Source organism: Andrena cerasifolii, chromosome 11, assembly GCF_050908995.1.
Source record: "Andrena cerasifolii isolate SP2316 chromosome 11, iyAndCera1_principal, whole genome shotgun sequence".
NCBI classification, from domain to species: domain Eukaryota; kingdom Metazoa; phylum Arthropoda; class Insecta; order Hymenoptera; family Andrenidae; genus Andrena; species Andrena cerasifolii.
This window is the reverse complement of record NC_135128.1, coordinates 7,329,277-7,353,957: the sequence shown is the minus strand read 5'-3', so window position 1 is coordinate 7,353,957 and position 24,681 is coordinate 7,329,277. Positions and strand designations below refer to the sequence as shown.

Below are 24,681 nucleotides of genomic sequence, written 5' to 3'. Positions count from 1 at the left end.
CATTCTCCTTATTATTCTCCTGTATATACATATTTAATATCGTTCAATAATGTTGAGAATGCATTGAAGCTTGGCCCCGTGTAAACTCACATCGGTTCGCTACCATGCTTTACGCGCCCGCGAGCGGGCGCGCGCCCCCCGCCCCAAACTAGCCCAAAACCAATACTAATACCCAGTATCAAGCTGATATCTCTTTCTAAGTTGATCTCTGTTTTATAGATTTTAGGAGATTAATAAGGAGAATGCACTGAATAACTGTTGAATCCGATTCTCCGCTCTGTCGGTAAGATAGAGAATGACATTGAAATGGTAAAAAAAAAATTTTCGAGTCGCCAAAAATCCTTCTCGCAAACGTTATTTTTATGCAAAATGAAGCTATTTGCAAAATTTCAGCCCAATCGGGTTTGACCGGTTTTCGGAAGTATAGCCCCCTTTTCACTTAGAATTCCTTACTGCTAACGTAGAATATTGTAGCATAAGCACATTTCAAGTAATTAAAATGTACAATGAATTTTCTACGTTTACAGTACCAGCCGACTTTCCGTTTAAATTTTTATAAGTATAACCGGGTAATCGTCGATCTATCGGTATTACCATTTCTGTGCAGAAAAAAGTGCTGTAATACCGACCTGCCGAATCGGCCAGGTCACGTGACGTGTCTACCCCCTTAAATAACAGTTATACTTTATTTCGTTTACCTAAATATTCCACCGAGGTTTCCGTTCCGAAGCTCGAAGTCATTCTGGTGATAACGGAACGATATCACTGACCTCGTCGCCTTGTTCTGCTTTATTACTGCTCGGCGACCATCTTCGTCTAGAGCCAAGTGGGACGAAGGGGTAGAAAGAATGCAACTGGAGCAACAACTTATATGTTACAATTACAATATTTTATATATATATCTTTGATGACGGTTTGGTGGTAACAACAGGTAAATACTACATATTGTACATTGAGTAGGCGATAGTCGTATCTTACTGTTTAAATTAGCGTATCGGTCGCGCCGATGCGGATGGCGACGTCCACGACGACGACAAACAGGACCAGAGACGGGCGATGGCGGTGAAAACAGCGATAACAACATCGGCAGCAGCAACAACAAGAATCTCGATAACAATAACAATAACAGCAACGATGACGTACGGTGGGATCGTGATCAATAGAAATACAAGGAGAATTGAATCGGGCATGATGCGATAATACAAGTGGGGAGGTAATCAGCAGGGTCAAGAGATTGGTCGATTATGTTAATTTGTGCTTACGAGAACGATAATATCCAGGGTGTCCCATTTAATTCAAATAGATCCATACATCGATGTAAATGGGACAGCCTGCGTAAAGAACGAGGCACTTCAAATTACCCTTAATGAGAAGCAAAATGAAACGAAAGGTTGCACAGCGTTGAAAGGAAACAAGTAGGACGAGAGGATCTACGATTCTTTTAAATATTTAAAGGAAGAGTATCTGCTACGTGTTTCCACTTGGGAAGAAGAGAGAGAAGGTGATCTGTAATTCTGCTTAATAAATTTCAAGTGCCTCGACCTGTTTATTATGAGTACACACGAACGGCAGGTGTATTTATAGATCATATCGCGAGCAGGATCATCGATGATTGCCATCGTGGTCGTGGACGTCGTCGTCATCGCCGTCCTCGTGGATTCTTTGTCGCCGTCGCCTCGTCAATCAATCGTTTCTATTATCATTAATATTACTATTATTTATCCGCATTTATCACACTTAAGACGTAGAGATATACAGCGACGACATCGCGTGTCTTTGAGGAATGTGTGTGAATGCAGAGTCAGCGCTTCTTGCCACGCGAACGTATCTCTATTACAATATTTTATGTATACATATATTATATATATATATATATATATATCATATAATCATCCTCCCTGATCGGTGGGAACTTATCAAAAATAAAAAAAGGGGGGAAAAGAGAGACCGGCAGTTGTGTTCGACTTCGTAGAGCGCCGTACGGACACCTCCGCCCCGAGGGCCAGCGATTAAAGAAACGCCCCCGAGGCTAATCGTATAGAAAATTCGGCGCAGTGAGATTGCATCGTTTGCTTCCCCCGAATCGTCCCTCTGCGATCGCGACGACGAAATTGATCTAAGACCAATCGACGCCACGATATGCCAGCGACCACGACGGGGGGGAGGGGGGGTTGCGACTCGAAGCGAACGATTCGCGAGAGCTTCCGCTGAGCGAAATCATCGGCGAGAAATGATCGAGCTTGAACTGCCAAACTACGGCAAGCGAGCCGAGAACCGTCCTGGCGGACGTTCGCTGCCCTCCCTTGGCAGATTGCGAGTTCTGAGCGACCGGAAAGAAGGAGAATCGCGTCTGTATATACAATTGGGCGCAGCCAGAGCTGGAGGAAATAGTATTCTAAGTAAAAAATAGTAACTGTAATGTCGTTTGTACGGCGATATCGGGCCGGTTTCGCTCTCGTCTCCTTGTCATCGCGGCAAGCGAACATTCAAACAGCAGGAAGTACGCGTACCACGCTTCTCTCGCGTTCCCCGGTCCAGCTTACTCGTCCGACGACAGACGTCGCGCGAAAACAAAAATACTTTCGGTCTGTCCGTCGAGCGGTTGTTCGGCGTGTCGGAAGGACGAGAGGAAATATACCTCGAAGGGGTGGCTAGTTACGCGAGGTGCCGGGGACGTGTACACGGAAGGGCGGGGGACGTGTACACGGAAGGGCGGAGGACGTTTCGAGGAACTTTAGTCGAACCATCATCGTCTTCGCCGCGATCAAAGAGCGTTTCTTACTGTTCGCTAACACAGGATCCCTCAGCCCTGCCGTGCGAGAAGCATTGCGGCACGGTACCTATGTTTCGCGCGAAACAGCTTCGCAAGCTCTCCACTATTTTCTATCGTAAATACTATTTTTGTCCGGCTCTGCGCGGGGCCTCGTCCTTGCCACGTGCAATCCGTGGAAATGGATCGATTCGCCTCGGCGAAGGGGATGATGATGGGGATGATGGGGACGAGGACCCCCTGTCGTACGATTAATTTTCATTTACGAGTAATTAGCGCGCGTCTCTCACTCACGGTACTCGATATGGTTGATTCGTTTCTCTTCTACGTTCCACCGTCCCGCTAGCGAGGAGCCTCTCTCGCCGCTCCTCGATGACAGAGAGGAGAGGATGGCCAGAGCCGAGGAATGACGGCGCTTCGGCCCGCCTGGTGACTCGAGGATACGCGTAGGCGGGCGAAAGGCAACGTAGATCGCGCCTCGCGTTCATTAGTATTAATAATAATGCAATTAGTTACGCTATAAGACTAGAATTCTCGGCGGGGTATCGTACGTTGTCTCTGGCGCCCTTTAACCCTCTGCGGCTCGCCCCGACGCTCGACTGGGGGATGAGCCTAACGAACGCGCATAGTGCAGATGGGCTCGTCGACGTACCGTATACGCGATATTTACAAGAGTATCGATGTACAGGCTGTCCCAAAATATTAGTCGGGGGCTGAAGACACAAGAGGGGAGGCGCGAGGGAAAAAGAGAATGACGAGGAAATAAATCGTGTGAGATAAATTAGGAACATTTGGGACACCCTGTAGATGTTCGAGATAGTTATCTGCTCACTCTGAGACTATTCTCGAGTGCGTTTGAGGGAATGGGCCGCATCGTCTTAATTAAATACAACAAAAATACACCAGCGGGAATGGTGAGTCAATTTCTCTAATAAAAATAAAAAACGCCGTGTCGAGCTCGGAGAGACTTACGAATACGTATCTGAATAAATAAAGATGCTTGAGTGCAGAGGGTTAACGAGCGCGGCCCGCGTCGACGCGCCTCGACGCTCTTCGACGCCGACTCGAGCGTCTTTTCTATTCTCTTTTCTCATCTCTCCCGCACTCGTCAACATTACACATCACTATATCCCACGCTCGACGTGCTAACACACAGCTTACAGATACGTACATACTTAGACACGTAGCCCTTAGACGCCTATACGAGATAGGGCGGTAGATCCGCAGGGATCTACAGATCCGTGCGCTCCCGCTGAGCTGATCGCCTTCTGTGAGTAAATCGCTCGCGTGTTTAGCGGTTTTCTTAGCTGCGCGGGGTAACGAAAAGCTGAGAAGAGCAATACGCGATACTGACTTAAAAATTTGTAAAAGATCTAATAGCGAACCAACATTCTTTGCGACCGAAACGATACATTAAATGTAAAAGTATAAGCCTGTTCGGCTTCGCCAACGGAAATGTTCTTCTCGGCTTTGAGTTAGCCCGTTCGATAAAATCGATCGAAAGGCGAGGCGCGCGATTGGATTCGCAACAGGAAATTGAACAAACGTGGAAGAACGAAAGCTACTATCGTGGGGGATGTGCGTGTATTTTGCATGTCTCTCCCTTTCATTCTCTCCTCACTCTCTCACATTCTCTCTCTCTCTCTCTCTCTCTCACACACACGCGCGCGCATACAGTGTAATATGTGTACACGAACGTGGACGCGTCTTCGCGATGGAACTAACGATGGCACAGATGCGGTTTACGCTTGCATTTGCACGTGGAAGCACGTGCCACGACTTCGACGTGCGGATCGCGTTTTGGAAGCGGCACGTACGCGAACAATTGCGGAATCCAATCGAATCGGAGGGGTGAATCGTAATTAAAAGCGATACGGGAGCAGCGTCTCGGGCCGCCGCGAGTTAAATTAGTCCTTCCCCACTTTGCTGCCAGCAAATCTTCGAGTTACCTACCGATAAAGCGTTCCCCGCGACTCTCTCGATTAATTCCTCCATTCTCATCGGGGTGCTTTAGACTTTCACGCTCTTGCATCCACCTCGAGCTATTCTCCATTTTCTGTTTCTCATTTTCATGGAATTACAATGTGACGCGTTTGGTTGCGAATTTTGGCGTACGATCGCTGGGAACAGTTCAGGGAGGTTCGTACAAAACGTTCGACGAGGATCGAGTAGTTTGGGAAACGCTGCGATATAGAAAGCAGGAGTTCTCGAACATCGTATAACCAGATATATATATCAATCGTTAACTGATTAAGTCTCTGGTTAAGTCTCCGGTACTAGGAATACTGGTAGAAAGGTGTACGCGGCCCGACGCTCGCGCTTCCTGCTCGGCCCCGGCGAGCAATTGATACGCGCGACTTGCTCTACGGCGTGCCGTAAAAATTGTAACTTTAAATCCGTTAAGTCCCATAATTAACATGCGCTAGGTCGCGTATATATATAATATATATATGTACACAGTCTTACAAAGCAAAATTTACAAACATTACGACGTACGGTCGATCGAATAAATATTATATACGGTCTCCTCCGGCGCAGATCGGAAATAAAACGGCCGGTCGACATCGCTTGTCTCGGTATCGACCTCGTTGCTCACTGAGACAGGGAAGACTCGGAGGCAGCGATTCGAAAATAAAGCACAAGACACGTGAGCGCCCCATTTCTTTGGGAACAACCGCGGGCAATGAACGAAAGCTCCGAAGGATGACTGAAGAGAAAGAGACACGAGCAGTTGGGTGGTTGGATGCAGAAAGCGAGATCGATTTCGAGACAAAAGGGTCGCTTTTTGTTCTCGGCCATTTTTTTGGTGAATGCCCTGTTGCCCTGAGGTGGGAACGAGAGGCTCGTTCCAGTCACCAAAGGGAGAGGGCTTGAGCGGGAGGATCGATAGTGCACGGAGGCGGAAGCGAGGATCGGCGGTCGATCGATCGTCGGAGAAAAGAGGAGAAAGCTGGTCGAATCGAGCCCGCGATCTACCTACCCCACCGGCCACCTACGATCATACCTTTCTTATAAAGCCTCTGCGAGTGTCTGTGTATGTGTACGCGTGGCAGGATATAATCGATGGAAGCGATATAGCCCTTTCGGTTATACTGGAGCGATATGAGAAACTTCGAGCCCTTCCTTCGGCTACTGAAACATCACGGTCCTCGATCAACGGGGGAAAAAGAACGGTAGGTACTGCGGAACTGTAGGTACCTGAGCTGCTCGGTTACTCGAACTTCTTTGTCCTCGTTTGTCCACTCAAGTACACCCCTTCCTCGCGCCTCACTTAATCTACGACTTCCTTACACCTCTTCCAGCGACTATACGAGTCGAGTGTGTGTAGGTACGTGTATGTCCATGCGTTTGCGCGATACTCCTGATGTGCTGCTAGGAAGCTGACTAGATTATAGCCTAGAATACGAAACGACCGGCGCGTCTCTCGGGAGGACGAGCTTAGCCCGCGAGGGTTCTCGATACGAACGTGCTAATGGCGAGAGGAGGATAGAGGAAGCGGAGAACGAGGCCCGAGCTCGTCCGCGCGTAACCGTGCACATCTGGCTCGACGAGGACGCCCGGCGTTTCGTACCGACTGTTGACTACTCTCGGCCTTCTCGAAGGCCGAACGCCGTCACCTAGGCGTTCGACTCCTTCAGGTTGTCGAAGTACTGCATGATCTGGTTGTAGTCCATGTCCAGATTCAAGTCGTCCAGCGCCGCCGACCCCTCCTGCTCTTGGGACGAGGATGAGGATGAGGAAGAGGAGGCGGAAGAGGAAGAGGAGGAGGACGAGGAGGAGGAGGACGGCGATGTGTTAGGTGGCGAGGAGGACGATGAGGCCACGGTCGGGCTGGACACGTTCATCGAGGAGGCGACCGCGGACGTCGCGAACGACAAGAACATTGGATTACCGACGATCGTCGCCCTCTTCACCTCTCTGGCTCTCGGGTCCTTCGAGTGCCTGTTGTCATCGTGATTCACTAGCTCGACGAACTCCTCCTCCTCCGCGGCGTTCTCTTTCGGACTACCTACTCTAGCTTTACCGTGTGGCTTGATATGGTGGATCTGCTTGCTGTGGCGCTGATTGTTCCCGTGGTGGTTGCCGCCAGCGCTTCCGCTCGACGCCCTGTGACGGTGCTTCCTCGGGGTCTCTGGCAGCCGCACGATCACCCCCGTGTTCCTGTGCGGCGGCACGGGTGGCTTGTAGTCCTCGTTGCCGTTGTTGTTCACGAGGCTGCTCACTGGAGCCGCCGACGTGGTCGTCGCCATCGCGCTGCTCGGGACTGGCACTCCGTGGGGCGGTAGGGGTGGCGGAATGTCGTCGTTGCTGTAACAGCGACAGTATTCTCTTGATTAATCTCGGGTGGCATTGGAGTCGATGATGGCCAGGATGAGCGGAGAAGATTCAAGGAGACCGGGAGCTTAGAAATAACCTGAAATACTTACTCGTTTCGCGTGGTGGTGACGGTCGATGTTGCCATGGATGCGGGAGTAGTCACCGTGGTCGCAGTTACCGCGATGGATGGCTTCGTAATGGCTTTAGAAGCGAAACTGTTCCTCGCAAGCTTGTCCCTCTTGCAGTAGGTCGTCGTGTCGATGGGCCCGGACCCGTTACTCCGTTGCCCAGCCGATGGTAGCTCGATGTGGTTCGGGTTGTCGAAACAGGTTGCGAGTTCAGCGGCGTCTGCCTCCGTTTCGCTGGCCAGAGGGTTGCTGGTTACCCGAACCTGAAACGACCAACTCACCGATGCATACCCAGACACGTTTGGGCGCCACAGTGTAACACGATACAGCGCGAAACACTACCACTTCTACTCTATACAACGCTACGACTCTGACCTATGCTATGACTGCCTTTTTAAAACCACTATCCACCTACACGTTAATGAGTAGCATCGTAGGAGACAGATGTGAAAGATGAAGCACCTACCTGTTGAGGTCCGCAGGCGGCTCTCTCGAGGGTGGCTCGTCCCAGCCAGACCCAGTCGTGCGCGTTCGTCGTGGACTCTCTGGGAGGTCTCCGCCCCGACGCCAGCTGGTTGGCCGCGGCTCTGGCCCTCGCTGCTCCAGAGAGGACCGGAAGCGCGGCTCCGGCCAGCGGAGAGTCCGGCGGCTGGGTCTTGAACTTGCTGGCGTAGACCACGCAGGAGACGACGAAGACGACGATGGCGAAGCAGAAGGCGGCCAGGAGGACGTACATCCCGATCTCGAGTGGGCTCATGCGTGTCCCGCCGTGGTGCCGTATCCCGACGCCTCCCATTCCTCCTGAAGACATGCCATTAGCTATAGCCGTGCGGTGCTGCCGTGCCTGCACCAAAGGCTCGTGCCCGTGCCCGTTCTCGTCTTTCAGCGGTAGCCCTTTGCACAGAAAACAAAGAGACAGAAAGAGAGAGGAGAAGAGTGAGAAGAACGGTGCTGAATGGAGCGCGGAGAGCTCCGGAAGCTGCGCGTTAATCCTCCCGCACGACCAGCTTGCCTGCAGAAAGCGAGACGGGTGCTTCGTGATCATGCAAGGGGAACGCTCGTCGACTGACGACTGGAGGATGGGCAGGCTTAAGGTCTGCGCACACATATCCGTTCCGTGTCAGTTCCGTATCCGTTCCGCGTCCGTGCGGTGTCCCTAATTTCACTGACAACTGTACAGGAGGCCTGCTTTGGCTCGGTCAGCCCCAATTCAGCCGTTTCTGCAAGCCTGCTGTACAGTTCTTTCAGTCAGTAGGTGACGAAAGTATTCGTACACCCTTCAAAACAGATTAACATTTTTAAAATTGGTCCAAACGACGTGAGTTTTTTTTAGAAGCTAGGAGTATTAGGTTGCTAAGTAGATGGCGTGTTTCGTCGTTTTGAAAAAAATCGCAATTGGTCGGAATAGCGAAGAAAATAATGAAAGTCGCTTTTTCCACTTTTTTTCCTGTGCCTGTAATGAAATTTTAAAAATCCCTTAAGTAGGTAGACCTAAGAAAGTTTTACTCCAATGCTGGTACATAGTAAAACATCTGGTTTCCTGTAAATGGGTGATTTCCTCGACATCAGCAATCCACTGCTAATTATTAATGTCAATGTATATTTTAATCTATACAATCTCATCTTTTTTAACACTGATCCTCACGGCCCGGAACTGACGGGTACGGAGACACCGTCGAATTTCACGGAACTGACAAGTGTGCGCTGCTCTATTCCAAAACTAGCAACCGATACCTTTCACGACCACGGAACTGACACGGAACGGATACGTGTGCGCAGACCTTTGCATAAAGCTGCCGTGTTTCTTTCTTTAAGACACCATGAATGGGCGCGCTGGCAATCTTTTTATCCTCCACGCATCAGATCGAGAGGTGACTCGTGCAGTAATAAAGTGTTGACAGAAAGCGACGGAACTGCAGTAGCGAGTGATGAAAGGAGGAAAGGAAAAGTGGAGAGGACAGGTTAAGAGGGGATCCAACCCCTGTGGCACCTCAAAGACGACTAAAGCCGAAATATATACGCGACGAAACGTGAGCATACAGAGTGCAGCGTACTTGAAAACGGAACGAGTGCGAGAGTATGCGAGAAGAAGGGAACAGGGTCTATTTACCGATGAGGATGTCGTGCAGATCAGGCGCCATTTCTCCCCTGCTGGTCTTCCTTTCCCTGTGGTGATGGGAACCGACCGTTCCGCCTCCGTCGTTCTGCACGAACTCAGGTCGATTTTGAAGATCGCTCGAGGCGAAGTCCACCTCGACGTTGGCCGAAGCGCTGGCTAACGCTGACGCCGTCGCCCTCTGAGAACCCTTTCCTGCTCGCCTGCCTGTCAGGCGACAGGTGTCGGCCAACTGAAGGCTGACACGCAACAAATCGCCCCGGCCTTCCCCGACAGCGATCACACGAGGGTGATGCGAGGCTACCATAGGCGCGAACGCAACTACCTCTGGATCTAAGCTCTCGACTAGCAAGTGGTAGTCGCTGACAGCGATTTCCCTTAACGGTGTCCTGGTCCCGTCTGAGAACTCAACGTCTATATCCAGCAGGCCCTCCTGTGCACAGTGGAGGCACTCAGTTTTAACCGTGAGTCATCTCGCGTGCCCCTCCTTCGAACAGCTACTCTTACGAGCGTCTGCTTGTTCTCAGTTAGACCTACCCTAAGATATTATTAGACAACCTTACCTGATACTGGGCAGTCAGCCTCCTCGTGACCGACGTCTCCGCGACGTATCCATTTTCAATAGCGGTGTCGGGACTGATGGTCAGCTGAAGGCCAGACACCACTCTGACGGAGAGTCTGGTGATCGCCACTCGGTCATTCCCCACTCGCACTTCTTTAGCTCCAATCACTCGGCCGGTAATCGGCGAGAGCACCTGCACCTCCGTTCTGCCCACTCCGCGGCCTTGCACGATCCTCCCCTGTAAGAGCGTCGCTATTCTGGGATCCGAGACCCTGAGCATGCCCATCACCAAGTCGGTGACGCGAAGCCAGGTCCGGCGGTTCACGAAATAAGAGACTCTCCCCGAGTCGTGGTCCGTGGCGAGGAACCTCGCGTGCACCTCGACCGGGCTCTGCTGGAAGCGTAGCCGGCAATTGGTCGACGGCCCTCTGTCGATGGAATTAATCGCATCCCATCCGTGCTCGTTCCCTCTGAACCTCTCCTCCTGCTCGTCCTCCTCGAGGATCACGTCCGCGTCTTCAACGTCCATGGAGGTGTCGTCTATCGAGTCCTCGAGCTCAGCGGCGCTTCTCTTCTTAGTCTTCGCGACAGACTCACTGTCCCTGGAAGCGGTGGCGTTTAGACTGCGTTTGCTCTTGGCGCCTATAGCGTGCTCCTCGGGAACTTTCCACCCTTTGATCTGGCTCAACCTGGTGTCCCCGACGGTCACCTCCAAAGGAAATTCAGGCATCCAGACGGTGAACTTGGCTAGGCCGGTGTAGGTACCGTATTTGACGAGGACAGAGGCGTTACTGGAGCCACGGATTTCCGTGCCGTCCACATACACGCTGCTGCAGGACGACGACACCTGCGGAGCAATTTCGTTAGACGAGACACACGGGCACCACCTTGCTGTGCCCCAACTCCCACTGTCCCAGTCCCTAAAAGACTACATAGAACGCGTCTCTGGGCTCTTGCCTATCGATACTCCAGTACGCTACTATCTTCACCCTCTACTGCTTCTACGCGACAATATTTCTTCCCAAAGTACACCTAAGAGCAGCCGCGATGGAGCATGCTAAAAGTTGCAGGTGCCACGTACCTTGAGCACGCTCTCGTCCTCGGAGTGACAGGAGGACTGCAGCGTGACGTCGGCGACAGTGCCAGCCTGGCTGACGATGAACACCTTCATCCCCTGGGACACTTGCCGTCCCGTCAGCACCGCGGTGTTCATCACCTCCCAGTTCTGCGACACAGGAACAGAACGAACTCGATTAAACAGTCGCCTTTGTCGTCGCCAGGCTCGTTAAAGCGTCCCAACTCCATTCAGCGAGGCTCTCCTCCCAGCTCGATTTAGGGGAGGGCGCACGATCGTTCCGTCCGCGGTAGCTTTTGTTTGCCCTTCCTCCCCCGCCGCCCTCGTGGGCGCACACCGGCGGAAAAGTTTCGCGAACGGTCGCGGACTCCGGTCGAGGAAAGGAGGCTTTTAAAGGGCCTCCGCAGGTCGCTGGGATCGGGGAGCTCGACTATTTCATAGGTTCCCGTACCTACGCGCGCACACCCGGCCGTGCAAGTTGCTCCGGAGCGGGCCACATCCGAGGGGCGGGTCTGTGTGCGTGTGTGTACTTTGCAGCGCGCAGCCGGTGGAAAAGGGGACGGCAGGACGAGGGGGAGGAGAGAGAGTCCGGTGCACGAAGCCATTTCCAAGTTGGCTTCCGTACAGTCTGCCCTTTGGAAGGAACATCAAACGACTCGGATATTGCAGCGAGGGAATTTAAATCTCTGACCCCGGAGCGGCTCTCTATCCATCCACCCACACCCGCGCACGTGTGTACACGGACGGTCCACGTACCCTCTAGCCTGCCCCGGCATCGATGAGCCCGATCTCACGTTCTTAAGCCCGGCAGAAAAAAAGAGGTGACGTCGAGTACACGCGAGTGACCCCAGCCGGACATTTTCCACGTCCACCTGAAACGTCCCCTCGGGGATGATTCTTTGTGTAGCGAATCCGAGACTGGACTGTGGGACAAATGTTTAGGAATCAGTAGGGGGAGATTATTTTAAAGGGAACTCGTATCGCTGCGTCAACGTCGAATATAATTAAATAATTAGGGTGGGCGAGCTACATTGTCCAGCCTGTAGAAATCTCGTGGCGCTTGTCTGTGGAGAAAGGGAAGGAGAACTCGAAGACCAGCTATGAATAGCTACATTTCTATGGATTCTGCAGCCTCATCGGGGGCCAGCTATTTCAATCGTTGGAGCAATCGTTCAGCAGGCAACGCGTCCTCGATCGAACCCCTCTTTCTCGTCCTCAGCCATCGCTGCGCGCGGGCCGCACGCGCGATCGCGGGGTTGCACGTTCAAACAAACATTGGAATGCAACGCAGCTGGCCAGCTACGGAGGATCCAAGTTCCATGGAACTACTCCGCGAACTCTACGCGCGTGTACGGCTTCGAACTAGCCAAGTTTATCGGGAAATCTCTGATCCACTTAGCCAGTTCGGTTGCTCCGTCTCGGCGAGATTTAGCTATGCATTATCGAGAGCTGCTGTTTCCCAAAGGACTCGGGGTCCAAGTGGAATTCCCTGGCCGTGCCCCGAGTTTCTTATCCTCCCGACCTGGCTGGGGGTATTTATACACCGAGTGGCGCCGAAATATTCTCCCCCCGCTGATTAAACGGTGCCAGCCTCCACTCCGGCTGGGCCACCGGGCAAGGCCGGTGTCAATGTTGTCGGTAAGCTCGGTCCGCAGCTAGTTTACGAGGACGCCGGCTGTGCGATCCACGAAAAGCAGCGACGGGATCCTCTCTTTTAATTAAAAACTTCCCCGACCCCCTCGCGAAGCCAGTAGAACGGGACGGCAATTAGAATAGGGATAATCAAGGAGCTGCGAGCTTCCGGCAACTTCTCCCGCGCTGCGACGCTTTCAAAGGAATATGTAAGCGAGTTAATTACCTGATTAATCAATTAAAGAAGCTCGAGACAGTCCCCAAGTGATTATCGTGTACACAACGTCCGCTTCGACTGACCGAGCGTTCCGGATTCGCGGGAGGGAATCGGTGAGGAGGAAGGGAACCGAGGAAACTGCAAACGAAATCAATTAACCCCCCTGGCGGGCGCTAAGCACTCGGAAATCCCGGTCAAAGGGCCGAATGCCGAATAAATTTCCCCCGCCGTATCGGGAGCGGAGCCACGATAAAAACTGCACGAGACGAGAGAGTAGCTTTATCTCGCGGGGGTGAAACGGATGCTCCTCCGCGATCCGAAGAAACTTTACTTAATGGCGCTACTCTTTCTTAAAACAAAAGGTTCTGTGAATGTTAGCCTATAGATAACGGAGAGGACAAGCTGGACTGGATAGACGAGGAGATTATTGACCCGTGACCTCTCGATGTGTGATCGCGTACCGTTGCGAAGACGAATTAACTCGTCGCTAGGGAACGCTTCCTCCATCGGGCATCAGAAATTGCTTCGTTGAAATTTCATAGATCCACCAACTTAATCGAAGCTTCGCTCGTGCTATCCCCTAAAATCCACCCCCTATAAGACGGCTAAGTATATCTCCACCACCTCCTCTGCTTTGTCATCGCGAGGAAGGCATTGTCCTCCATCCTCGCCCCCGTTTCAACCCCTCTCCGCGGGCGGAGATCACAGCTCTCCCTGCCGAAAAAGGTCGGCCAGGTCGCGGATCGAGCAGCCGCGCGTGCAAGCGGATTCTCGCGCTGCCATACGCCACGTACTCGTTCGTATCGATCGGCACTTCCGCCGGTGGTTATCGTGCAACTTAGCGGATTCTTTTTCAAGAGATTTCGACAGGGGCGTGGGCGGGCTGGGCGGAGGGTGGCGCGGGCTGAAAATCGTGCCGGTTCGTCGAGTGGCGATATTGGTTCGCGTTGCCACCTCGTCGCACAGTGGGGAAATTTTGCGTTCTTATGGCCAAAACTACAGAAATGCAGTTTTTGAATTTTACAAATTTAATACAAATGTCAATTGAAGAACTATATCCATTTTCGTGGTCAACACCTCAAAACTTATTTTTAATATATAAATTTCGGCACTTTTACGTTTTAATATATGCGAAACTAAATTATCCGAAAAACAGCACTTACAAAAATTACGAGCGATAAAGATTTTTTTATTATTTACATTTATACACTTTTTTCTTTGTTAGATTGCATTTATAGAATCAAAATAGTCCAACGTAAAATAGGAATGAATATCATTGCAGGATATTATGGGATTGATAACTATTTTATGTATTGAAAATTGATTCTTATATGAAAAGGTTATTTCTAAATCACTACTTTAAAAATTGTATAAATTACGTATTAAAAACCGAAACATAATTATTTTGAGGACAAAAAGATATCTTACGCACCACCAGGAACTGAATCCATGCCTTGAAATTATTTTCAGATCTTTGGATAATACAATATAAATGTTTGAAGTAACTCGAAAATCTAGATTAATTCTGTGCGATCGTTCTAACCTCGCATGAACATAAATATTCGAGAGTCTACACGAGCTTTGTATTAAAACATTTAACAGTAAAATTGGATGCATTTGATGCATTAGTTCTTCAATTGACATTTGCATTTATTTTGTCGAATTGAAAAATTTATTTTTGCGGTTTTGGCCATAAAATCGCGAAATATCCCCACTGTGCGTCGTCCCTTCGCCCTCGGCCAGCTGGATTCTTCCATTTCCTGACCGCGCGTCGTTCCTGTCGCGGAATTCTCGATGCACGTTCGGGGCACAGTTGGCGGGAATGAAAGTCCTCGGGCACGTACCCCACCCCGATGGGGTCCTCGAGCAACCATTCGGCATTACTGCTCCCTTATCGCCACCGTTTTCGCGTCTCGCGTCCCGCCCGCGTGTATCGAATCGCGCACCTAATTCGAGATGTTTTGGTCGTCGAGCGGAGGAAAGTGGATCTGCAGACGAGCCCCGAGGCACGTTCTGCCTTACATTTTGAGGGGTAAGGGTGAAGTGTTCGCGGTAAGGGGATATTGAGCTGAGAGAATCAATGTCTCAGGCATGTAAATTTTCCTGCTTACCTTGGAAATAGGGAGGACAGCCTGGATGTCGTCCTTCTGTATCTCCAGCCGCGCCTGCAGCTTCCTCCTCTCGGCGTGATGATGATGGTGATGCTGCATCTGCCGCTGCTGCAACCTCTGCTGCAGCTGATCCATTCCGTTCAGCTGCGAGCCGTTGTCGTCTTCGCCCTCGAAAGCGTAACGCACGCTCCACACGATACGCCCGCCGTCCCAATTCCCGTCCACCCCCTCCTCGCTGGCTTCCAGGAGCATCGTCAGGATCTCCTCGGCCGATCTGCAAGTGAATTTCAAATCGGTTACAACCACGGCGCCCCTGCGGTTCCTCGAGACCGATCGCGACACCCAGCCGCAAAGTCGAATTTAATTCCGCCCAGGGAAGCAGCCCTCCTCCACCGTTTGACGCTCGAGAAAATCGCCCACGAGCCCGCTTCCCGACGCAGTCGATGGATCGAGCGGTAAATTGCGCGTCTCCCGCCGTAACGAGAGACGCGGAGGGCTGTGTAATTGGATCCATCAGGAAAAATCAAGCGCTAGAGGAGAAACGCTCGAGTTTATCCGCTTAAGCTTAAACAGCCGCCAGGGGGGAGCGTAGCGCCGTGACGTGCAAACGTCATCGGCGGCGACTGTCCGTCGACGTTCGGGAAGCTAACGAGAGAATTCCCATCGACTGGCCAGAAGGGGCGAGCACCACCGTCGACGACGTGTTTCCAGTTACAAATCGCCGGTGTTACGTAACGCGAGCGCAACACGTTCGCGCGCTGCGAAAGTTCCGTCGAACGCATTAACGACCCTTCCATCTGCGCCCGGGGTGTAAACGAGCATCTCCCCCTGAAAGCAGACGGTTATTACCGGCGGATTTACGAGTCGGAGTAACCCTGTTCACCGTCAGTTTCGACAAATTGAAGAGCAGAGCGCGTCTGCTCGAGCACTGCACATCCACAGCAGCTAGGGGGGGGGGGGGAGGGGTCGCGAAATCTTTGAGCTCGTGGAGAGAAGGATGGGGGAGGTAGATAGAAATAGATCGAATCGCGTCCTAGCCTTTGCTCTCTATTTTTATCTATACAAGCGCCCTGCTCGCGTAATAAAAGGTGTCATCCCGAAGATCCGCTGCTATCTTCCCTTCCGTTCCACGGTGCTCGCTGATATCCCATCCGGGGCGAGAGCGACGTGCTGCGAACGAAATTAAACAGGCGATCGGAGATGAGATCGGCAGGGAATTTATTGGCGTTGCCGAGAAAAGGAATTCCGAATTAAAACGGCCGAGGCCAATAGCCGGCGCTGCGGGTGCGACAGCTTCGGAAGCGGGGCGAGATCGAAGGGAAATGGAAGCGAAAGAAATTGCGGAGTAGAATTAGTGGAAATGGGATCATTCGCGAATCGAGAGTGCTCGCGACGATTCTGGGTCAGCTTTTCAAACAGATAATAAATTACGCGTAGCATTGTTACTCTCATTGCCTCTGCTGCATATTTTATAGCGAAGTACTGTTTTACCAATACGATATCATTAAATATCATTTATCTAGAAATTTCTAAAGAAAACGGAAGAATCATCATCTCCGTGGCGAATTCGTTTACCAAAACAAGCGAAGATGTTTCGCAGAAGGAGAACCGATGGAGGGAGAGATGTGGTGAGACCTCTGGAGGGGCACCACCGTTTTATCGGGAGCATAGGTCTCGACTTTTTCGTGATTTCCTCGATCGATGATCCAAAGGACCGCGGCAATAAACTACTGATCTCGCGCGCTTCGGGGAACGGAGGAGGAAATCAAACCGGAGCATCGTCGGGTTAGAGGCGATAACAACTTCCACTGTACAGCGATACGTGCTACTTTTACTTTTTCCGCGGAGTGTATCTGAAACGAAACGTTCCCGTCGCGACACGATAAAATCTCCTCTTCCGGTTCTCGTCCGTACGACGCTCGATTTCCCAGCGTTCGTTTACGGGCGTCGTTTGCATACTCCTCGAGCTGCTTACGCCCCGGGTGTAGCCTCCTGGAAAGCAACCTCTCGGATCCCCCTCGCTCCGCGGTGTTCAAAAAATCCTTGGAGAGAGATCACCGAGGCGAACGTCGAGCCACGTAGCAACTCTTCTATTTCAATTCATTAAACTACAAGAAGGATCGTGTCTCTCGGCCCAAAGAAGCGAAGAGAACGCGAGCTAAAGTCGTGAAATTACCTTCGCTAGCACGCAAATGTGACAAAGAAGGATGTCTCGAAGGGAAGACAGCGGTACGTCCCTGGAGGGAAGATCCACTTCACGAGCTGCTCTATGAAGAAGGATGGCTAGACACGGTTTGCGGCGCAATTTTCGTAGCACGCACCAAGATGACCCAGTAACAGATTGATCTTCGACGCCAGTGATCCATCAACATCGTCCTCGAGGGTACCGCTACTCCGATACGTAATTTCTTTCAGCCAGCTGTTTATCTGGAGCTCGGTGGCTATATAAGACCGCGAGGAGGCTGGGGAACGAGTTCGATATCGCGAATCGAGGCGTACAATTATCTCCCGAGAGGACGTTATGCGTTCGAGCGCGTTAATCGCCGGTCTGTGCGCCGTGCTGGCCTCGATGATCCTCGTCGAGGCGCATCCGGTGGCGAGCGTCAAGTCGGAGGACGAGGGAAAGCCGCTGGACGAGCAGAGTCTACCAGAAGTCGAGGAGAATACAGTGGTCGCCAAGCCAGCCACGGACACCTCGAGCGAGTCCAGCAGCAGCGAGGAGAAAACCGCGGGTGGCAAAGCCAAGAGAGACGTCATGGAGACGTTGATCGAGGAGGAAAAGAATGTCCACGCGAGGGTGGAGCGGTCTTCTAAGAAGAAGAAGAAGGATGACGACAGTAGCAGCAGCAGCAGCAGCAGCAGCAGCAGCAGTAGCAGCAGCAGCAGCAGCAGTAGTTCTTCCTCCAGCGAGGAAGACGACGACGATAAGGGTAAGAGGAAGTGTAAGAAGGCCTGTGACGACAGTGATGGCAGCGACGACGACGATGATAAGAAGAAGCACGGGAAATGCAAGAAAGATGACGACGACAGCGACAGCGACAGCGACGATGACGACGACAAGTGCAAGAAGAAGAAGAAGGGCTGCGACGACAGTGACGACAGTGACGACAGCGATGACGACGACAAGAAGTGCAAGAAGAAGAAGAAGAAGAAGAAGGACAAAAGCTGCGACGACAGCGACGACAGCGACGACGACGACGATGACAAGTGCTCGGCCAACGGCGGTGGAGATTGCAGCAGGAAGGGCACGAAGAGTAAAAGGGACGTCGATGGACAGGACGCAGGTTCCGTCAGCGATTCCACGTCCGAGGAGGGGGATAAAACTCAGCCCCGCCAGCAACGGCTCGCCGAGGCCGAGCAGGACGAGGATGCGAGCAGTAATTCGTCCAGCCAGGAGAAGAAGCCAATGTTCGTAGTTAATTAAGGGTCACGGGGCGAAACGGGGCGAGATTCGACGAGGGAAGATTCCAAATAGGAGCAGAGGGGCGCGGGGGTCAGTCAGCAAACGACACGATAACGCCCACGGAACGGAGAAACCCGACGTAATACACAAACATTTCTTTTACTACGCACTATCCGGCTGATAACGCGAATTTTTCCAACATCCAGAGCCACGTTCGTGACGCGTGAATTATGTTACATATTCGTTTAAGATAGGTACTCCATCTTGCGTCATCCGATATCATTCGTAAACATTTATTTCTACTACTACGGCTAGTGTGTCACTCGGAGTAATTGTCATTTGAGTAAGCAGTGCTCTCTTGTAAAGATTATCGGAATAAAGTGGTGCACATGTTCCTTGAACCACTTCCATTTCCTTCTCGCACATTCATCCCCTTCGATTACGCGCTCCCTCGAATTTGCCACAGTTTAGGAACGAGTTACCGTGCCTTTTCCCATCGACAGAGATTAAAGGACAGAAGACACAAGATAGGAAATACTGACGCACTTACGCGCTTGGTACTCTCGAGGCGTTCTCCTTCCGTCTCGCCGTGAACGTGGCGATCGTGTTCTTCGCGTTTATGTCGCTCTCCACGATCCAGTCCGGGTTGCTCGGAGAGGCGTCCAGGATCTTTATCCCAGACTTCACCCTGGCCCTGCAACATCAAAACGAAACTACCATTAACGGCAAACATCCGCTCGGGGCGCACGGTCGATCGGACATCCCGCGACAAACAAACCTGCGCCCGTCACGCATGGTTAAATCCCTCGCGCGGGTGCTTCATAAATCGAGGCCGTTTTATTATTCACCAAACCACTAGCGACGTCACGGAACGGGCGAATCCGATTAGCGAGGGGCAGAACGCGCGAGGTTGTAGCTGCGAATTTCGGGGCGCAAACACGGCCGATCGACAACCGAAATGTTTGCAAAACCGCTCGCGTTTACCCTTTCTCCGGGAGTCGTGCAACAAAAAAAAAAAAAGAAGAAGAAAAACGAGGAGGAGAAACGATTGGAAATAGTTGGCGAGAACGGAGGAGTCGTTCGCAGCGGCGCTATGGGAGTGCGAATGAGAGTTGAGGGGTGAAGATAATTCCGTCCTCGCTTACTTTTTTCCCCAATAACTGGACGCGATTTCGCGCGGCCTCGGCAATTATCCGCTCAGCTCCTTGGAATAATGCGAGCCAGCGGGCACGCTCGTCAACTTTTCCGGTCCCTCGGTTCTTTCAATTATCCTGGCCGACTGCAAACGAAGCGTCGCGACGCCGTCGCGTATAGGTATACGTAGGTATCGGATATCCGTTCGATCGGATCGCCGCGAGCGAGTGCCCTGCACGACTTCACCGACGGTTTCCTCGCTTCTCCCGATGCAATAACGCTTCGTCCACGTCTCCTCCCTTTCTCACTTGCCCCTGGACCACGGAGAACGCTTCCGGGGCACGCATACCGGATGGCTCCAAGAATCGTTTATCCCCGCGCGCCTTATCCCCTCGATTACAAAGTACTGGATTGGAAATTGAATTTCCACGGGCGCCGTGAAATATGGGCTTCTAGGATAGCCGTGCCGCGTCCCTTGGACAAATCGTCGTCTCTGACGGCAGCTTATAGACGGCTCCTTCGAACCCTTTGCGCACGAAATGTGCACCTCGTAGACGATAGACTCGAGGGCTCGCAGAACCACTCGCTGGGAATTTTGTGTGGATTGGTTCGTTTGCAATTTGGACAAGTCTCTTTTTGAGACATGCAGTGGTGCACCCAGAGGGAGGGAAGAGGGATACAAGGATCCCTTGCACCCGCAAAGAAGGGGCCTTGTAAGAAGAAAGGAAAACTGGATTTTATTCTTCAAATAAATTTTTATAATCACTTGACGAATTTTATCGAATTTGCATTAAAAATATTTCTCTGTTCCGCTCAAGATTAAATCCTGAGTGCGCCATTGTGGACGCGTGTAGTGTAACTGGGGAGGTTTGAGAAATTAGATGCGCGAGTGTTAAAGGAGATCCCGGGATCGCACAGTGGTCTGTCCAATAAAAATCTAGCGGGACAAAAGTCGCAGGTCGAACATAAATCACCAGTTAGGTGGAAATGTTTATTATTTGTTTGAAGAATACCATTCACATTGTTTTACCAGCCATAAAGCTTTCAGCTCAGCCTCCAAGGGTGTTTTAAAATTAAAATTCGTATTCTGGGGTTTCTTAGAATATAGAAAGCGAATATGAACTGTGCTTTGTAGAGAAAAGTTGGTTACAACTACGTTATTTAGAATGAATTACACATTTTAGCTCCTAACATCACCATTTTTGAAGATAGAATTATTTTAATTATGTATAAAAATTACGGAGAGTTGCAAATATTTGAAGCTATAACTTGCGAATATGCACTCTCTAAAGCAAATAGAACAAAATAGCACAAAAATTTTCAGATTCCATGAGGTTCCTGGATATCTAGAGCTTTTCCAACGAAAGCTGTTGAAAAACTCCATCACGTTTATGATTATATTTTAATTCTATTCGTTGGAAATTAAAATACTCATGGCTGAAGCTTGATTTACTACTTTCTTGTACCTCTGCAATCCATTATTCAAAATTCTAACAATTTAAATCGCGATGCAATTGAGCACTTCTGATATATAGCTGATACTGACGCATCGTTACTTTTATAAAACACGTATAAAGTTGCATACCATATCATTCCAATATCTCTGACTCAGTAGCTTGTGGTATGACAAAGATTCGTTCATTTTGAATGGTCATGATTTTGGACATTTGTCCCGCTAGACCATCAAAAACCGAGCACTGTGGATCGGTAGAATTTGATGAGCCAAAATACTCGGGATAGCTTGTTCCTTCCGTTTACCTGACTGGATTAGGAGTTCTGATCCGCAGGGAAGAAAAAGCGAACGAAATCTTCCACCAACCTATACAGTTACCAAATCTATCAAACACTGATGTTTTTCTCGATACTGTATACAAAGCGAAGTGTCAAAATTTCGATCACCAGGGAGAAGAATCTCCAAGGACTATGGATCCCGCGTAGACAGACGTTTCAGTGGAATAGGTCAAGTCGGAGCAGACACGGGAGCCACATAAGTCAGACGAATTCGATGGAGTTCGCGCTGGCAGGGCCGCGAAGGAGGAGAAATCGATTGCGAAGGACGCGGCGGGACGTTTTAGAGCAGTCACCCAGTGAAATAACATCCCCGCGGCAATATCGCGCGCGGGGCTATCCGTGCTCACCGGCGCGACAGAGATGCAGGAAAATCGTTCATCCCGGCCTCGTCGTGTCGCGGTTTGCTGCACAAGATTGCAATTTAAGCGATCGGCTCGGAGGCAGTCCGGAGCCCGTGCACGAAGTCGCAATATCGGGACGTTAATAATGAGGAATCTACGCGCTACACGGCCGCGCCGCGGCGCAATTAAAACGTCCCGAAAACCTGGATTAACGGCGTGCGCGCAGGCAAACGGGTAATGCGTTTTAATTAGACGAGCGTCGCGCAGCGGTGGTGGAATCGCCTAATCCCCGTCGTTGGGAAAAAATTCATCTCACTCGTAATTACAACGCGCCTCAAAGGCCCGCGTATATTCCCAGGGCGGAGCAGCATCGCGACCGGCGTTTCCCCGGGAATGGAGGACGGCGCCGAGGGTGGGTAAACGAAGTTTCGCCTCGTCGTTCTAAATTTCCGCGCAGGAGGATCGGAACGAAGTTTAAGCGGCTCCAAAGGCGAGACGGGATCGAATAGAGGGAGGCGAATGCCAGGCCGATCGGTAGCCTCGTCACGGAGCGAAAAAATAGCCACGCTCGAGAGGACGCTTCCGCGGCGCGGCGTCGCGACGCCGCCTCGCCTGTGCTGCTCGCCCGTAGGAGTCTTTGCTCCCGAGAATTCACGCTCCAGTTACGTGACCAGGTCACGGGGTCGGCGTCACGGGGAGGCTACGGTGCTGGAGGAACGCTATCCGCCGTCTATCCGACGCCACGATAGATATCTATGCGCTCGTCTCGTCTCGAGCGTACCGCGGCATGCCACGATCCAGCATCCCGCTCTCCACGATGCTGCAGCGTTCCGATGCAACGTGTCACGGCTGGAACGCCAACTGTACGTTGCTTTCCTGCGGGGTGGTTCAGGAGGGTCGCTCGAAATTCTCGGGAATACCCTTCGAGGCACAGCCAAGGGAATGCACTTGCAATTGGTGTTACAAGTGTCACGAACACTGTTCAAATTGAACGATGGCTGCTAATATTGAATAAACGTACCCGCGGAGAATCAAAGGGGACGTTTTCGGAAACACCCTGATCGCAGAGGCGAGGCTTGGCACGGAACGTTCGTACAAGGGGATTGAATGCTGCGCGCGGCGAAGAATGTGCCGCCCGGTTACATTCGCCAGGTTTTCCATCGAATTCTTCGCCGTCAGAGGCTCTCGTTGCCGGGAAAAGGGAATCGCGGAGGAGCTATTCAACAGTCGTGTGCTGGTAAGAGGAGAGAGGATTTCACGGATTCGACGAGATGTCTTGGAATATCAGGCGACAGGATTCGAGGCCCTTTCAGCGCGCGGTAAAAGCCTGGAACGTGGCCGTTTTTAATATTTCCCCTGCGCCGTTAGCCGCCTCCCGGAATATCCACAGTTATTTTACGCGAGAGAGGCCGTAATTGGAACGAGTAATTTTTCCACCGCGCCCCTCGTCGCTGCCATTTTTATAATACATCCCACTGGCGACGAACAGAGGGGGGAACCAGACGAATGTCGAATATCCTCGCGCGGGGAAAATCGGTCGCATGAATTATCGAGGGAATCGGCCGTGCACCCCGATGGAAAAGGGATCTACTGCAGCTCGCGCGGATGTAAAGCGGCCCTGGCTGGGTTAATTCGATCGAAGATGCAAAACAAGCGGTAGATTCGATTTACGGTCCCGCAGACCGAGTAAGTCTTCTGCCGCGGCCTCGTTTCCGCGCCAGCGACAGGTTCACGCAGCCCCGGAACCGCGGCGGGTGATCGATAAGAGGCGCCGATCAAGGGGAACGGGGAGACGCGGCGGAGTAGCGTGCTCGTCTTTTTCCAAATCGAATTACACCTGGTCGAGGCCGATTATCCGAAGCAAACGAACCCCGTCCCGCCCGGGATAATTGAGTTAAGCCCCGGTTAGGAGGGCAAATTAGGGTTACAGAAGCTTGCTGGAGTCCAGCTTGATATTCACTGGCGGGCGAAAAGGCTAGCCACGGGGAACGGTAAAAGACCGTCCCCAGAGAGGGAGAGACAAGAATTGACCGGCTTTTGAAAAGAACCACCGAGCATGGAAGAGGGCTGCCACCCTCTTTGTTGCTGCCTGCTAACTGGGATGGTATACGCGCAGCAATGGAATCTGGGTTGCTTCCGCAAGCAATTTTCCAAACTTTGGGTAATCAGGTTATAGAGTATCCTGCCACGCAATTTGCAGTTGCCATCGAAGGAGCTTTTGGGAATAAGATCGTTTTTTCGATGATCGTATCAGGTGACGGAATATTAAGGAGCAACTTCCCTTCCATCTCGATGCTCCTCGAGGGCTCCCTAAAACGCGTGAACGCGGCTTCGCTCCGTGGTCGCAATTACAGGGTTCGAATCGAGTTATTTCCGCGGGGCCATCGGGGGAGCATTTACATACAAATCGGCGACGTGCAAAACGGCCGCTATCGGGCCGATCTACGCGGGGGAGCTTTCCGGATCCCGTTGACGAACGAGCAGCGTCCAACGGCGGCCACAATTTATTCAATGACCGCCACAGCTCCCGGATCGATGCCGAAACGAAACGGCGGCCCGGTCGATTGCGTAACCGGGTCCAGCCGCGAGGAACGCTCGCTCGATTAAGCTTCCACGTGTCACCGATAATTCGCCCGATAATTATGATCGAAACAGAGGGAGGCGCGACAGCTCTATCTGCCCCGCTGGTTGGCAAATGCACACGCGTTACCCAGCTATTCGGATTCCGGGGGATTCGGCGATATCGCGCTAGGAACGGCGGAAGCTGTCGAGCGGCTAGCCGCGAGCGACCACCGGTTTACGTATAGAAAATTCCTGGCCGACGCGCGAGCCGATACACGTGAAAATAAAACACGCTGGGATTCGAGCGAAGCGCCCGGGTGCCTATGAAATAACCAGACGTTTCTCGGATAACACTCGAGGGGAGCTGTGTACCGGCAGAAATTCCTTTGTCTCGGCTCGGTGAGCCGCCGCGAGTAAACTACCTCCTGTAATCGAATTTCTAAGCGAGTCGGGGCCACGTCTCTGGTCTTGATTCCTTGTTAAGGGGACAGGCTAACCCTCCCTCTTGTACCGAGAAAAATC

At 51.6% G+C, this 24,681-nt stretch overlaps 1 protein-coding gene across 2 annotated transcripts in view; it reads right to left on the bottom strand.

The window, feature by feature from the left end:
- Positions 1-867: 867 nt before the first annotated feature.
- The window catches only part of Dtn (transmembrane protein 132C dtn), a 79,239-nt gene continuing 55,425 nt past the window's right edge, over positions 868-24,681 (bottom strand). The window contains exons 3-10 of one of the 2 annotated variants that reach the window (XM_076823421.1): positions 18,882-19,025; positions 14,929-15,202; positions 10,975-11,118; positions 9,895-10,740; positions 9,326-9,764; positions 7,682-8,109; positions 7,198-7,478; positions 868-7,078 (exon numbers count right to left, since the gene is read on the bottom strand). In XM_076823421.1, the coding sequence (XP_076679536.1) occupies positions 6,388-7,078; positions 7,198-7,478; positions 7,682-8,109; positions 9,326-9,764; positions 9,895-10,740; positions 10,975-11,118; positions 14,929-15,202; positions 18,882-19,025 (3,247 nt within the window). In that variant the 3' untranslated portion in view covers positions 868-6,387. The remainder of the gene's footprint in view (positions 7,079-7,197; positions 7,479-7,681; positions 8,110-9,325; positions 9,765-9,894; positions 10,741-10,974; positions 11,119-14,928; positions 15,203-18,881; positions 19,026-24,681) is intronic. The other variant, XM_076823422.1, reaches the window with a different exon arrangement.